Raw genomic sequence first — 15,754 nt, forward strand, 5'->3', positions numbered from 1 at the left:
AATAGGGTGAACAAGCACTAAGTCTGGAGGATAGAAAACAAAAATTAAAGAATAATAATCTTTCTCAGTGAAAGGAGTTTTCACCATCTATTCTATTCAGTGCCTTCATAAATGAACCTGAAAGGACTTGTGGCCAATGAGATAATGCTGCTCTTTTAGTGAGATGAAAGCCAGTCAGGAAGAGTTTCAGCCATATCTTACATTGCTTACATAAAGGAATGCATATAAGGAAATAATTATTACTTATGTAGTGGTGGTCTCTGGACTAAATTATTTCTCATGGAAGAGATCTTGTGTGGAGATGAGTATATGAAAGCATCAGATGAGTCATAGTCAAGAAAATACGTGAACTGTTGCGAATTACTAGAGAAGGATAACAAAATAGAAAATGTTATTATGAACTATCCATGGCGAATCCCCCTCTTGAATTTTGTATTCTAGAGAGAGTAAAACTAGAAAAATAAGTAAAGAAAGACATTGAGGATGATCGGAAGTACAGAACAGCTCCCATATGGAAGTATAAAACAGCTCTGAGGGAATGGCATGAAGCTGCATTGGGGTGGTTCAGTTTGGGTATTAGGAAAAGGTTCTGCAACTGAAAGTGTGGTTGGGCACTGGAATGGGTCCCTTCCAACTTGGGATATTCTGTGATTCTGTGGGGACTCTCGTAGATTATACCCACACCTAAATAGGTGAGGATTCTTCAACTGGGAAGCCCTCTGCTTCTGAGTGAAGATATGATAAGTTACGAAGTCCAGAATAGTTTGGGATAACATCAGAGGGGAAGGGGAAAAATTATTTGTTCCCATAATGGGAGCCAGGATGGGGGGTTTCAAATGAGATTAGGAGGTAACATGCTTAAAAATTAGCAAGATTAGAGAGTTTTTATTTAAATTCAAGAGTCATTGCTGCAACATCAATCGGGTTCTGAAACAGTACACTATTTCGAAATACGATTAAATGAAATAACACAAGGAAGTGTCTCTTAAGATGCATTTAAGTCAACGGTACTGCTTCTGAATCAGAAAGTACCTGAGCCATGGATTGGTGGAAGCCCAGCATATACCAGAGAAGTAATGGTATTGCCTTGCCAAATTTTTAGATTGTTCCACAGGGCTTCACCTGTGGCACCTTCAGGAAGCAGAACAGATGGCTTAGCCTGACCCCCTTCGGATGTTTTGTTGTTCTCATGAATGAAACAGCAGCACAGCCTTCATCCAGCTGTTCTGCAGTGCTGGTGTCTTGGGCTAGGGCAATGCTTTTTACTTTCTTTCTTTCCTTCTTCTTCTCCTTATACTTGTTTCATGATTGCAGGCAGAAGAAGGAGGAGCTGTCCCAGAGGATAGCTGAAGAAAGAGCTCGCCGAGAAGAAGAAGAAGCTCGCAGACAGGAAGCAGAAAGGAAGCGAAAGGATGCAGAGGAGGAGCGGGAAAGGGAGGAACGGCTGCGCCGACAGGCAGAAGAGAGAGAACAGAAGGAGAGAGAAGAGATGGAGCGTATTCAGAAACAAGTATGCTCCCCTCCTGGAATTTCTGTGCCAGTCTGGTTGGCAATAGAGTAAATGAAGCCACACTTCTTGAGCAGTACCTCAAGAGGGATATCTAAAATTTAGATGCTATATAGGGTTAATAGGATTGTGGCTGACTTCATTTCATGGAGTGGTTCAAAGAGTAAAGATGTAGTTTCTTGGCAGAAACATGTGGTAGGAAGTGATTTTTTTCTTGTAGAACTTACTTATTTTAGAACAAACCCTTTCTTAATACTGATAAAATGTGATTAAAAAAAAAAAAAAAGCTGTGGAGTTGTACTGGGGGAATTTAATGAATGGTGGTGTACCAGAGAGCTATTTGCCCATACAGTTGTAGAAAGTCTAGAGGCCAAGATAACTAAATATTCAGTTGAAAACATAGCACTGCTGATTTCTAATTCTATGTGCAATACTGCTTTTGGAGGGCTAGCAGGAAAGGGTAGGTTTTTATCACTTTACTCGAGCCAAGGAGCACCTTTACCTGGTGTGTTTCTGCTAACATCAGTACAGCTACTCAGAAGACATGAGAGTTAAATGAATCAAAAGACAATTTTTCAATGTGCTTTCATTTCTTTTATGATGGGCATAGTGTTGTTTTACCTGCTTTTGGAGGGACCATGGTAAGTGCTTTGGATAGGAATCTTCATTTTACACGATCTTCTACTTTTTGCAAATTCCCTTTCCCCAAAAAAAGTTCAGCACTTCAATCTGCCTCATAGATACTAGGCTTCTTCTGGTGCATAATTAAATGTATGCATCTGAAAAGGAAATGTTTTAAGGATTGTGTTCAGGTGAACATAACTTAAAAACAAGTTTTGATTTTCAGATTTGTAATGCCTCTTTGAAATGTTAAATTAAGCTACATCCACAATGTAGCACTCAGAAATAAAGGATGGCCAAGTTTATCTGAATGATACAGCCTTAACTAATGAACTGTTGTAGGAGTTCCATCCTACAACACTGCCATGTTTGTGGAGCAAAGCCTTTCAGCAGTATATTCCAGTGAAGTTTCACATGTAGTTTAAAAAAAAAAAAAAAACAGGCAGGAATGGAAAGTTTATGCAAATGTACCTGTGGTGGTTTGTTCTTGGTCTCATTAAGCAATGACTGTTGGACAAATAAAGCATTCTACTTCTTTTGTTTGACTTCCAAAAACATCCAGCACTCAATACATGAATCTCTTGAATGCTTTTCTGGCTGCTGTTCTAATGCTGAAGGTTAGGAAATGTGTTTGTCATCTTATCTGCTGTCAGCACATACCACACAAAACAGGCACACAACCAAATAAGATGTCCAGTATCTAATTATTCATCTTTTCCTCTTATGTAAATCATGGAGATCAATCAAGAAATGTACAATTCAGCCTGAAAAGGTCGTTGGCAACTTTAAATCCCCATAGTGTTTTTCCAGGGTGTTGTAGATACATATAGATGAGCAGCTGTCAATGTTATTCTGTCCTTAAAAAATAAATTTTTCCCTGCTTCTTTGTCTTACTATCAACTCAGAAAGAAGAGGAAGCTCGCCTACGGGAAGAGGCAGAGCGGATTCGCTTAGAACGTGAAAAGCATTTCCAAAGAGAAGAGCAAGAGCGCTTGGAAAGGAAGAAGGTAACAGTACATGCTGAGAAACTAATTCATCTTGTCTTAGCCATTTGCTTCCACCTCAACTGTAGAAAGTTACTCATTATATTAATGTGTCCTCAGAAAAGTTGAGGTCCTCTTCTGTGTAGCCTGATGTGAAAGTGAAGAGAATATTGCCAAGAGTAATAAATAATTTATCTTTTTGCAAATGCATTTTGTTAAATGCAACTTTGATAAATGACAGGCAGCTATGGTTTGGGAAGGATAATTTTGAAGTACTACCAGCAAACATTATTTTACTCCTTTACGTGTTTTTGCAGAGGCTTGAGGAGATCATGAAGAGAACTAGGCGTGTAGAAGCTGTAGATAAGGTCAGTGCTGCTAACTTGACATACGTAAATATTGGGTACATTTCAGTTCTTCCCTCTAGTGCCATTTTAAATTTACAAAGCTGTGCTTCCTTTGTAGAAACCCAATGACCAGCAAAATGGACACATATCAAAAGCAAATATTACTGGAGAAGCAGGTATTGTACTCAACTGTGCCCTGAGCACAGCAGGTGAATAAATACCTATTAAGCACAGTGACTTGAGATACAGTTCTGAAACTTGGCACACTAATTTGTGATGAAGAAAACCATTAAAAGAGTATATCTGAAGTCTTAGCAAACATCAATGAGTTAATCTTTCTGTATGGGTAGTTAGCCATTACTAAATGAGTCAACTGTTTCAGCAATTTCATTACATTGGTATTTAACAAGAGGGAGTTGTTTACCAAGTTTCATAAATTGTAAAGTAAAAAGAAACAAGTTGACCAAGTTAGCTTTGACAAGATCACTGATTTTTCAGATTCTTTTGCATAGTATTAGAAGCGCGATCAGTCATCAAAAATTGTTCATAACCCTAAACATTCCCCTGTGATGTCTCTCTTCCACAGTCTTTAGTCACTTGGTCTTAATTTCTGTTTCTTTTCTTTCAAAAGTCAGCGCTTACAAAACCTCAGAGTCTCCCCGTCATACCCGCACTCAGTCTTTCCTTCTCTTCTGTTGCCTCTGTTTCTGTGTGTGTTTCCAGTCTTTTTAGGTAAAGTTTTATCTAAAACTTTAATACTCACAATAAAAGAAGCAAAAATTCAGCTTATATTCAACAATAAGCAAGTATGAATTAGCAGAGTTGAAATATACTGAAGCCAATCTATCAAATAGCTTATCTTATTGTAACATAACATGCTAAATGACGGTAATCTTTATTTCTCTTTAGTATTCATGTTGAGTAACAGACAGGACAAATAAAAGCACTGGCTGCTGGTACTGCCTTTTTGCTTGGTGCTTAAAGTGAACACACTAATTAGCACTGCCAGGACACCTTTTGACACAGATTTCATTATGTATATTCGGTAGTTACTTGTTTACATGTTATCCTTGTAAATAAAAAACAGTTTGGAAACTGCTAATACAGAATGTGTCTGGAATGCCATCTGTTGCTGCAGGCACTGCTGAAGTTGCTATAAACCATTTAAATAATTCTTGAAAGGAAAAATAGCTCTGTAACCTGTGGCTAGTGCTTTCCTTCCAGAAGCAGAAAATGATTAGTCAGTTCTCTAAGGCAGAGGAGAATTTGGACCTCCATTTCCCCAGTGCCAAGGGAAAGCTGGAATCATTCAGTGACTGGATAAACAGAAAACTGCGCTCACCCCCCAGGGATGCTCTACTGTTTGGCTTTGCTTTATCTAGATATGCTGTTGAGTTAAAGATACAAATTAATGGACATATTTCAGCCAACTCTAACTTTCCGTATTACGTTGTAACATACTTTTTCTGACCATGTGCAAATTTTGATTTTTTTTCTCTTATTTTCAGTCATACTGTTTGGAAAAAACATAAGGAAGCCTATATAGGACTGGCCAAATCACACAATGAAACAAAATTCATCACCTTTTTGTCATTTACTTGACCTCTGCTTCAGAACAGGAGATAATTCTGCCTTTCTAAAACAGAAAAAACAGTCTTCTTTTTAAATGTCAAAATCAATGTAAATTCCTCTTGGTCTGTTTGTAGAAGTGCTAAAACCTATATTGCTAATATCTTCCATATAAAAACTTGCGATAAATCAGGCTAAGTCGCTCAGTTTAGAAGACTTTGGTCCAAGCATTTGGAGCATAGCAAAACCAGGAGCAGCTGATGGAGGATCCTCAGGTGATCTAGATAAATGCACCCAAGCCTGTGAATACTGAATTGTTCTCGTGATTATTGTAACAGATGCTTGGGTGCAACTGCTTCCTTTTTCTCAGCTGTATATGAATGAGTATGACTGTAGATACAACACAGAAAGCTGTAGTTATACTTTAACAGAACATCTTGAGGCAGGCCAGGGACATCACATGGTCTTTGTTATGTAGTCTCCTTTTATGCTGCTCTTTGTAGCCTTTTATAGTTGTGATTTAATACTTGCTGAAAGAAATATCCTTCCCATGGAAGTGTTCCCTCTTTATTTCCTTTTGGTTTACAGTCAGTGATCAACTTAGGAGCTGAGAAATAACACTATGAAATCGCTGATGTCCCAAAGTTCTTCTATTCCATTCTCTATTGCATCTTGAAAAGTGCCAGCATAATATTCTGTCAGATATCAGCCTATTGTGGCCTACGGCTTATGTGTTGGAATTGTTCATATCATTGTAAACTGACTAGTCCTGTCCATAAAGCTTTAGTTTTGAAATTTTTGAAATTTCAGACCTGAAACAGGGCTGAGGTGCCCAAAAAATTTGACAAAGGAAGAAGAGGAATTAACAGTATTTAAAAATTGTAGCTTGCCATGACTGTGTGTTTTTTGTTTGTTTGTTTGTTTATATATATATATATAAATATATATATATAAAAAAAAAAAAGCAACAAAACGGCTTTCTCTCTCTAGTCATAACAAGTCCTGTATCTCTCTTGGACCTTTCAGGAGGGCCTCAGCTTCAGCATGCAACACAATCTCCACACAATGGGAAACACGTCACCTGCATGCACATGATTACTTCAAATCAACCCCCCATAAATATGGACAGGTAAGAGCATTGCTAAGTATTAGAGGGTGTTTACAGGATGGGAAATACTAGAGTAATAAATTATTTTTTCAGATCCAGGTATTCATTAACTAAATATGAAGCACAGCTGTTCAATTAGCCTCATTTCCTGTTTATTTTTTTGTATCTTTTCCTGTGTTCAGGAAAGAACTTTGTCATCTTTCACTTAGCAGCAACCTATTTTTGCCAAGTGAAGAATTTTGCAAAAATACAGTGCATTCTTTGCAGTGTTTGGAAGAATGTGTTGCTGGGAATTACTACATAAACTGAAACTTAATGGAAAGGGCATTTTTTTGTGTGTGTTCCTTGAATGAAACTTCAAAAAAACTACTCTGGATTTGCAGGGTTAGTTTTCTTGGTTCAAATAATGAACACTGTGCTTTCAGCCTAGATGCATGGATTTTCGAACTGCTCAAAGTATTAGCAAGTTTTGAACACTAAGCAAAAGTCCTTCATATGAGGTACAGAGCTCCTCATTTTGACTTTGTATTTTAAAAAACCTTTGTCCTCTATGAAGGAGAGTTTGTGGAGGCAGATATTTAACATTAGGAGCTCTTTGTAGTCATGAGGCTAGTCACTGAGATTTTGAGAAATATTTGAAATGCTTGAAACCTCTGTGTTGAACCAAATCAAATCTGTTACATAGGCATGAGCTGTCAGTTACTTCAATTCCAGTAACACAGAAAGCCAAATAATCCCATAGTCCTTTCATGTTTTATGCAGGTAATGTCAGAATATGCATGGAAAAACTTGAATGTGGAAAGCCATCAGACAGTCTGTAATGAGCAGTATGCTTCAGGGTGTGATTGACACTAATTGAAGGGGGAATTTGCCCTCTCTCTGTCCTTCCATATGCCTGGGGGATCTTAGCCTGCTGTCATGCCAGCAAAGATGCTCCTGCTGAGATAAGTTCTGTCAGTGACATTGAGCACTGGACTGCATTAGATGAGCTGCACAGAGCCGTCTTATAATTATCTCAGGCAACTATTAAATGTTAATCACTCCCAACCTTAGATGCACCTTGATATTTGTAGTATCAGGCGTACCACACTAATGAATGCTGTCGTGTAGCATTATATTTGCTATGGAAGGAGCATCCGAATAGCCAAAGTGAAGAATGAATAGATGAGGCTGAAGAGCAGGAACAAAAAGGGGAAGTGTATGTGAGGAAGTGCATGTGAAAGGAGAAAGTGATATGCCAGGACAGAGCGCAGAGGGACTCTGCTTTGGAGGTGTATCCACACTGAATGGTAAGGCAAGGGCTGACGCACTTGGTAGCATCCTGGTGTTAGCTTAGCCCAGGTGGCTTGATAAACTGTTGGAAGGAAGACATAACACAGATTTTATCACGTGGTAAAAGCCACAGGTGCCAACAACATTGCTACTGCATCTTGTGTTGCACAGGTGTCTGGCATGTAGAAACACCTGGTACTGTAGCACATGCAACAGATAGAGATGGTCTGTGTGAGCACTTCGCTCCAGCCCTACAAAAGATTTGACTTGTGTCTGGAAAAGTCCTGAGCATGTTTTAAGGGCAAGATAGCTCAGATTTGTGCCCAGAACTTGAAAAGGCTTTGCTTGGGGGACTTCTGGAAATGTGTGCATGGGAAAAAAGGAGAGAGTGAAGGAGAGGTAAGGTCTAAAGCAACCATGAGTCTCATTGCTCCTCCTGCGGTGTTTTGTAGGGCAAGTCCCAGGCTGCAATCACTGTTTCACTGGGCCTGGGACAGCGGGAGTGTATGTGTTGGTGTGTCTGTTTGGTGAAGCTCTGGGGTCCAGCCTGGGCGCGTGTCTTTGGACAGGACTGATGTTTTTTGTTGTTAAGTGACCGAGCACAGAGTACCTGTACTTGGGGTCACTCCTCAGATGCTGCAGGCAGCAGCAGTACAGGAGGAGGGTGACTGTGAAGGCTAGTAGAGGTTTATGTGAGGGTAACAAGTTCTGTGCTGACTGCTGTGGTAAACCTTCGTCCCCGATTCCTCCCCATCATGTCATGTCAGCTGTGTGGCTAGGATCCGATTAGGAATAGCATGCCTCCTTCTGTGTTCGTGCTACAGTGTAGGTGAGAAAAAAATAACAGTTTTGGTGGAGCTAAGGCAATTCATTTCAATAATTCACTATCTTCTGTTGCTGCTTTTGATTAGCAATGTAGATCTCATTGTACTGGAACTTCATTAGCCTTCAAAGGTCATTATTCTTCATAAATCCTAATGCAAATGCTGTAATCTGTGATATTATTTACCAGACCTCTATTATCAACAACTACTAGTTTTATCAATAAATGTTTATTGCAGATGATACCTTGGTGCTATCATCTATCACACCCAACAGGGGGAAATCCAGATAAACAATTTAATGCTAGAATACTAATGAAGAATAGTGAATTACTATTCAGGAGGGGGAGAAAGAACAAGAATCCAAGTGTATTGTGGTGGAAAAGGCAACACTAAATATATTTTAAAATGGAGTGTACTGTGGAAATTTTCCAATCAGATAGTGAAGTATCCAGAATTACCAAGAAAACTGGTAGCTCATGGAGATGCTACAATATTATTAATAGTTTGTTAACTTCTGTGTCGATGCTGGTCATTTTGTGTGGGTTTTGTCCCCCAGCAACTGGAAGAAGTGAATTTGAAACATTAGTTTGAAAATAATACATTATGTTAAAGTATTTTCAAGCTTCTCATAAACTATAAAAATGTTCCGACAAAATTTCTTCCAGATTCTAGTTTTTTATGTACTATACTGAACAGCAGAATCCTGGAAGAATTGCAATGGTAGAAGTTGGAGTTGAATAACCAGTACAGCTACTTAAGTCATTTCTCATGTGGAGACTTCTGTTTCTTCTCCACTTTCAAATTATTTGCCAAAGTTGCATTCTGCCTGCTACATCTCAGAAAGCTGTTTAAGTACAGTGATCGATACTGATAATACTTTACGTGTTTTTCTCGTTTAATTAATTACTCTTTTTATTTTTTTCTTTTTCATTTTTTGGTTCTTCATAATAAATGCCTACACTGGGCCTCAGTGAGAGCTTTTTATCTCATCTGTCTCTCTCTATCCCATATAAAGGCAGTTGGTAGGTTAGATAACTAATTGCCTCAATCTCTTGTCCTTGAAAAAAAAACCAAAATGTTACCAGGTTCAAATAGTTATATTCACAGTTCAGTCTGTAGGTTGGCACACTTCAAATCTGCTTTAGTGCAGTGTTCCCCTCTTTAGGACTCCAGCTTCTCACGATTGGCTGTTTTCAGTGCCATTGTCTCAGAGAGTTAAAAATAAATGCTGCTTTATTTTAATCATCCAAAGCTGGGGGGCCATTCCGCTGTTAATGTCTACTCCTGACAGCTCTGCTAAATCATGTCAATAAAAGAGGAGACTGGTACTGTCTTTCAGATCAGGGATAACAGGTACAGAAATACTTTGGCACATTTCCAAGGATTGTAAATCAGTTTTTTTTATTTTTTTTAGTGTCAATCCCAGATGGATGATCAGAAAGACATACTAAATTCTGATTTCTTTTCATTCTCATCTTCTCTCTTCAAAGTCTGTAGGAATGGGTTATATCTGTACAGGTCTTGGTCTGAAATTAACCACATCAAATGTAATTTTTCAGTAGTTTTTTACACTTTTTGGATTTTCCAGTTCCTTTTTTGTTATATTAACTGCTCTTCTCTCAAATACCTCCAGTTTATCTTATTAGTATGGATGGGATGCATTAAGATCAAAATGCGAAACTGTACAAATGTTTCTTTTTTTAAGCTCCCTTAAAATGAATCTGTCCTTCAGATGCTTGCAAGACTGTGATGTTTGGAAATGCTCTGTGAACAATTCAGCCAACTTTTTTTTATTATGTAGTTATCTTGCTTCAAGCACAGTTATGGTATATGTTAAAATGCCAAAATTACCTGGCTATTAGAAATGTACCTGCAACGTCATGTGCCTGAAATGGCATGATGGACACTGAGACATTGCTAAGGGTGGAACACAAGACAGTAAAAATAGTTGTTGCATGTCAAAAATTCATTACTTTCTTGTGTTCTTTGTTTCAGTGAACCACAGCAGTCGCTTAGGGAAAGAGATAAATACCAAGAGATCCTCTGCCTAATGAAGGGTTGCTATGTATTGTGGTCCAAATGCATAGGCTCAGGTAGTCCCTAAGCTGTTAATTATCAGAAGCTGGAGGGTATACCAATCTCCTAGGAATTTGTCTAAGCTGCTTCTGAGCTTAGGGCCTCTAAGATGTCCAGTGGAAATGAATTCCACAGTTCAGATTTTTTTTTTTTTTCCTAAACATGCTCCCTAATAATTTGTTGGGAGTGCCACCTGCTTATAGCATAAAAAATAGAAACTATCTAGTCATGGTTACCTCTTCTGTGCCCCCTTTGTGATTGTATAGACTCCTGCCTTGAAAGACATCTTTCAATCTGAATCCTGGTCTAACTCAGTGTGTGAGTTAGATGACTAATAGGTACGATGAACTACTTATCTGTAAAGTTAGCTGATCAATCAGATAGAAGAACTAGTATCTCTTTGCAAAAACAAGAGAGTTCTCTTTATTGTCCCAGTACTTGCTGAGGTACTTACACTGCTTAATTTATAGGCATGAGCAGTTCCCTTTTTATCCCTCTTTCCTGACCTATCCATCAGATTTCCCAATACTGTGTTATTTTACCTCTGGTAAGGTTATTGGCCATACCCGGGGACGCAATGAGTAATAAGACACCTTATAGTGAATAATAACCTAATACCTACACATGATAGAGCAGTTTTTGTTGGTCCTAAAGCATTTCACAGATTCTGTTTTTCATCTTATAGATGTGAAACTCTGGCACAGAAGGGGGATGTGACTTGTGGTCTCTCTCTGGCAGCCAGCAGGGTTTCTGTGTCTGCTTTCAAACACACACAGTGAATCATGCTTTTCATTTTGAAGTTTACTCAGCACACCCACAGATTAAAAAAAGGGGAATTGACTTTCTGAAAAAGATCTGATGATGGTTGGAAAGACTGACATGCTGGTTTTCATACCAAATCTTTCCCGTTCTCACAGGAAATCTGGAATTTGGGCTTTGGATAAAGTGTTACCACCTTTAAAGTGCAATAATTATTCTGTCTCTTGGGAAGTACTGTAAAACATTTCTGCAATTGTTTGCAAAGAGTTGGTGACCAAAGAAGCCAGTAGATGAAAATAAACCATATGCCAATTACAAGCTAATTAAAAGCAAAACAAAACAAAAAAAAAACTGCTAACTGTACTGTCAAGAAAAAATTAGCCTGTGAAACCATGCCACCTATTCAGAAATGGCCTGAGGAAGCTGATAGCCTTGTTTAAATACAGGAAAACTGCATCTGAGCCTTTGTGGCTGAAGCATTTCCAAACAGCTTGAACAGGGGTGGTGTCCAAACAGGGAACATACACCCAAAATTGCCGGGATCTAACTACTTCGGGCCTTGAGAAGCACCTGTGAAAGATCATGATTTGTAAGTGATAGTTGGGTGCATGCTCTTATGGAGTAGCTTTGGGTCCTGTTACCGCCATCCTGTTCACCAAGCAGCCCCTTAGTTCCTCCTGCGTGGCAAGGCAGTGCATGCTGTGTGAAGAGACAGCAGGGTCTGACAACACAACAGCTAATGTACGGGTTGGGAGACGAGGGCAAGACTGACACACGACTGTGAGGGTGTGTGTAACTTGAGCGTAACTGTGCTTGTAACCCTCATGACTGGGGGAGATGTGTAAGAGCTCACTCCTAAAGGCACCTCTGTCTAATGGGAGATGGGAAAATGGGTGATGTGAGGGATGCTGGGAGGTGCTGCTTTTGGTTTGGGCATGATCAATGGGAGAAGCACAGAGTCAAGTAGCATCTGGTAAATAAGCTGCAGGAACTTGGACAAGGTGAGGAACTGAAAGGAGAACTGACTTGGTAAAGGAGTATTTTCTCTGAGTAAGTGGCAGGTAGAACAGGGTCCTCAAAAACTGGAGGCAGGTGGTGATCCAAAGAGTCACAAAAATGACAATGACCTTATCTAAGCACAATTACATTGATTTGCAGTAAGAGGAGAGGGGTATCGTAGCATTCAAATACAGCAAAGGTTTTGAAAGCTGAGAAAGGCCATAAACTGCATTAGGTGGGTGGCTCAGGATAGCAGTGGTTGTGCTGGAGAGGTTGCTTATTTACTGCTTCCCATTCCAGTCACTTCTCAGAACTGCAGTGTTGCTGAGGGTCTCTGGCGTGCTGGGTATAGCGTAGCCAAACGTAAGGACTACCCCGCCTGCTTGAGGGAAGGCATACCTAGTACCGTGCTGTAAAAAAAAGTCTGCTGTGGTAATAGCATAATTTTGTTTTTAATGGCTAAACAAATGCTCTGGATTAACTTAAATTTCTGTAATGTTGCTTTGACGAGGACTAAATTTCTGTTCTAGATTAAGTATATGAAGAAATACCTATGTTTCTCTTTCAGTAATCTCAACCCAGAGAAAAATACAAATGAAAACGGAATGTCTGTGCAGAATGCTAACTTTGAAGAGATCATAAACCTACCCATTGGTTCTAAACCTCCCCGGCTGGATGCCATGAACAATGATGGAAGCAATAGTCCTGGAATTCCTTTGAATCCAATTTTAGCTTTTGAAGATAAGGGGACTCTTTTGCCTCAGGTAGATAGTGTTCAAACACATCAAACAGCAGGTAGGTTTGCATTAGCTCATTAAAATTAGTAATATGTTGTAATTGACAGAATCCCTAGAGCTTCTAATTGATAAAGGTTGATCAAGCATTGTACACCTCCGATTCTCTGGGGAAGGGAGCATGTCTTCTCTTTGTAAAGCTGGGCGTGCCAGGTACAGACAGATGCTGCGTGAATTTTGATGGGCCCTCATTTTTTGCTGGAAAGGGGCTTTCAGCTGCACTGCACTGTTTGCCTTTTGAAATTGTTTGAAAATGTTTGCCCTGTGCTTAGAAGTGGAAATGATAACAATGACAGCTGCTGTTCTTCTCTTATGATCTGCACTCATGTTCCAGTTCTGCAGATGTAATATCTGATATGCTCATGCAGAAGGGGAACAGGTAGCTGCTGCCTTTTATGTACAATTCTGAGGGTACTTCCCTAATCAAGTTCTTGCTGACGTGAATACTGATGGAAGGTTTGCAGCACAACAGATTTTTCTGAATTTAAGCGTGACTTTTAAAGGATGTTAAGTAAACATGTCCATATAGAAAATTAAATTGGACTACCCTCATTTATTTTCTTTTTCTGTGGGTGGAAAATATAAGAAAAAAATCATCTTGTAATAAAATAGTTGCGTAAGTGCATAGCATTGTGAAGTAAGCACTGCTCCTGTTTGCTGACCTGTCATTTTTGATGCCTTCTGTTGTAGAAGTGATCTGATTATTTCTTCTGAAGAACCAAAGGTGATGTAAGCATCTCTGCAGTCATTGGAGTTTCTTCCATGCTATGAAGGAGTGTTTTATTTTTCTCTCCGGTTTTTTAAAGATTTCTTGAGTATCTTTTTTTTTGGAAGGACTTTAGCAAAACCAGCAGATGAAATGATGGGAATAGTCTTCGATCACCTTTCCAATAGTTTTCATCACTAGAAAAATCATGCTTCACGTGCATTACTTAAATATGGCTTTTTCCAACAAGCTTTTTTCTGTTAGTCAATGGATATTTCTGCATTCCTTAAGATACAAGACACTGGAATCTGAAAGCAATGGGCTGATTTGGGTGGTGGGACTGATTCTTTTTTAAAAAAGATGGGTGTTGGTTTAAAAGGCATAATTGTAAAATTGGCAACAAATCTTTTACACTTTGTGGTTCTAATACTTGAAAAATAAATACCTCATTGCTCTACAAGTAGAGTTAATGAGGTGTTTTATTTAAACCTGTTGGTTTAAATATTATTGCAGAGAACTCTAATTATGGGGGCAAAGTATAGGCTTCTGTATCAGGTTCTTGTAAATGTAATTCCTACAGGGACATTCTGTAAATTGAGAATCACTATGATCTTCTCACATTTTCTCTAAAAACACAAAACAAGGCAGGTTTTAAAATGTGAAAATTTGAAAGCGTTATTTTTTCACAGACAAGAGGAAAAACTATTGTTCTCCTAGATGATGTATTTATGAATTTTTGTTCAGTAAAGAAGTAAATTGTATAATTGAATAAATTAGAAAAATGTGCTAAAATGATACTGCAAACTTGATTTATTTTTTTTTTAGTTACATTCATGTTCACAATCCTATAAAGGATGTGTATGCACAGGCATGCACATACACCCACACAGGGAAGTACCTTGTTCCGAGTCCTGTAAATTGCTGCTGTTCCCAATGATGGAAGACATTTCCTTTGCCTTATCAGACTATTGAAGACTGTGTGAAACCTGAACTATTTGATTTTTGGATGATAAAGAAGGTTCGGGGATTTTTTTGGTTTTGCTCGTTTCAGAGCAAATGGCAAATGGTCATTGTTTGTGCTTTTTATGTAGCCTGTGATTTTCATAATGCACTACAGTTTGACTGATCGGAGGAGCAATGCAGGTTGCTTTCTCTTTAGTCTGATGTCGATTCCTACCATCCCTCACTTTTGGTTGCTGTTGGTTAAACACTAAAATCGTGCACCTTTTTATGCTTTGATAAACAATGCTGTTGCAGGCAGAGCTCACTAGATACTTCTGTTGGAAACACCCACTAGGGCTTGATGTGTCACTCACTGAAGTCCAAGAGTACGTCCTTGGCTGGTGGAAATGGGAGCTATGAGGCTTCAGTTCATGCTAACAGAGAATGGACCAGAAAGATTCTTGCACTCGCCTTAGTGAGCACTGCGCTAGGCTCTCAGGCTGTGCAGAAAGTCTGTGCTAGCAAAAGAAATCTTCTGAGACAGAAGCTGAAGAACTTCTGAAGTTCTGCTGCTGCCAAGTGTTTGTCTTACACAGGAGATGGGATAAAAACAATGGAAAAGCAAAAAGAGACCATCTGCCAGAATACACGGATGGGAAAAACAGCCATTCAGTCAGAATAACTTTGAATAACGGCTTGTGACACAGTAAAATTAATTGGGATCCTTTCTTGCTTTCTTTAGTTTTCCATGTACATAGCCACAATATTTTAAAGTGACCAAAATCTGTAGTTTTTCTTTAAACCGATGTTTAGCATGTAAGTACCAAATAAAACTTGTTTGAAATATTTACTTCTATTTATATTTTGATTTTGTTGCATAGGTGGAGCAGGAGTCAGTCTGTGGTGGAAAACTCTTCTCGCTATTCCTGGTCTTAGGTTTCCTTTCTTTAAGTTTCCTCTAATCTCTTTACTAGAAGAGAAACCAGTGCAGGGTCACTTACACAACTATGGACAGAACAAAGATGCAGCCGGTAAGACTTAGCTTCAGTTTTATGTCTGAGGATTCATTTAGGCTCAGGCTTAAGCTATGCTGATCTTGATTACTTCTGTGAGACTTTACAACACATGGTTTGTTGTTTGCAGTATAGAGAAGAGTCTGATTCATTTCTTGTATGTTTTTTGAACTGGGTTGTAGTAAAAATAATGTATAATTATTTAGGAGTTATTAGATTATTTAGAGACTCAGC

The 15,754-nt window shown here is 38.8% G+C and overlaps 1 protein-coding gene across 13 annotated transcripts in view; it reads left to right on the top strand.

Annotated features, from left to right (window-relative positions):
• MAP7 (microtubule associated protein 7) overlaps positions 1 to 15,357 on the top strand; it is a 110,539-nt gene extending 95,182 nt beyond the window's left edge. For all 13 annotated transcript variants that reach the window (XM_068677320.1, XM_068677313.1, XM_068677318.1 and 10 more), the window contains 7 exons: positions 1,315 to 1,510; positions 3,034 to 3,135; positions 3,429 to 3,479; positions 3,577 to 3,634; positions 6,054 to 6,156; positions 12,634 to 12,860; positions 13,550 to 15,357. In XM_068677320.1, coding sequence (XP_068533421.1) covers positions 1,315 to 1,510; positions 3,034 to 3,135; positions 3,429 to 3,479; positions 3,577 to 3,634; positions 6,054 to 6,156; positions 12,634 to 12,860; positions 13,550 to 13,560 — 748 coding nt within the window. In that variant the 3' untranslated portion in view covers positions 13,561 to 15,357. The remainder of the gene's footprint in view (positions 1 to 1,314; positions 1,511 to 3,033; positions 3,136 to 3,428; positions 3,480 to 3,576; positions 3,635 to 6,053; positions 6,157 to 12,633; positions 12,861 to 13,549) is intronic.
• Positions 15,358 to 15,754: the final 397 nt, after the last annotated feature.

This window comes from Anas acuta, chromosome 3 (genome assembly GCF_963932015.1).
Source record: "Anas acuta chromosome 3, bAnaAcu1.1, whole genome shotgun sequence".
Taxonomy (NCBI): domain Eukaryota; kingdom Metazoa; phylum Chordata; class Aves; order Anseriformes; family Anatidae; genus Anas; species Anas acuta.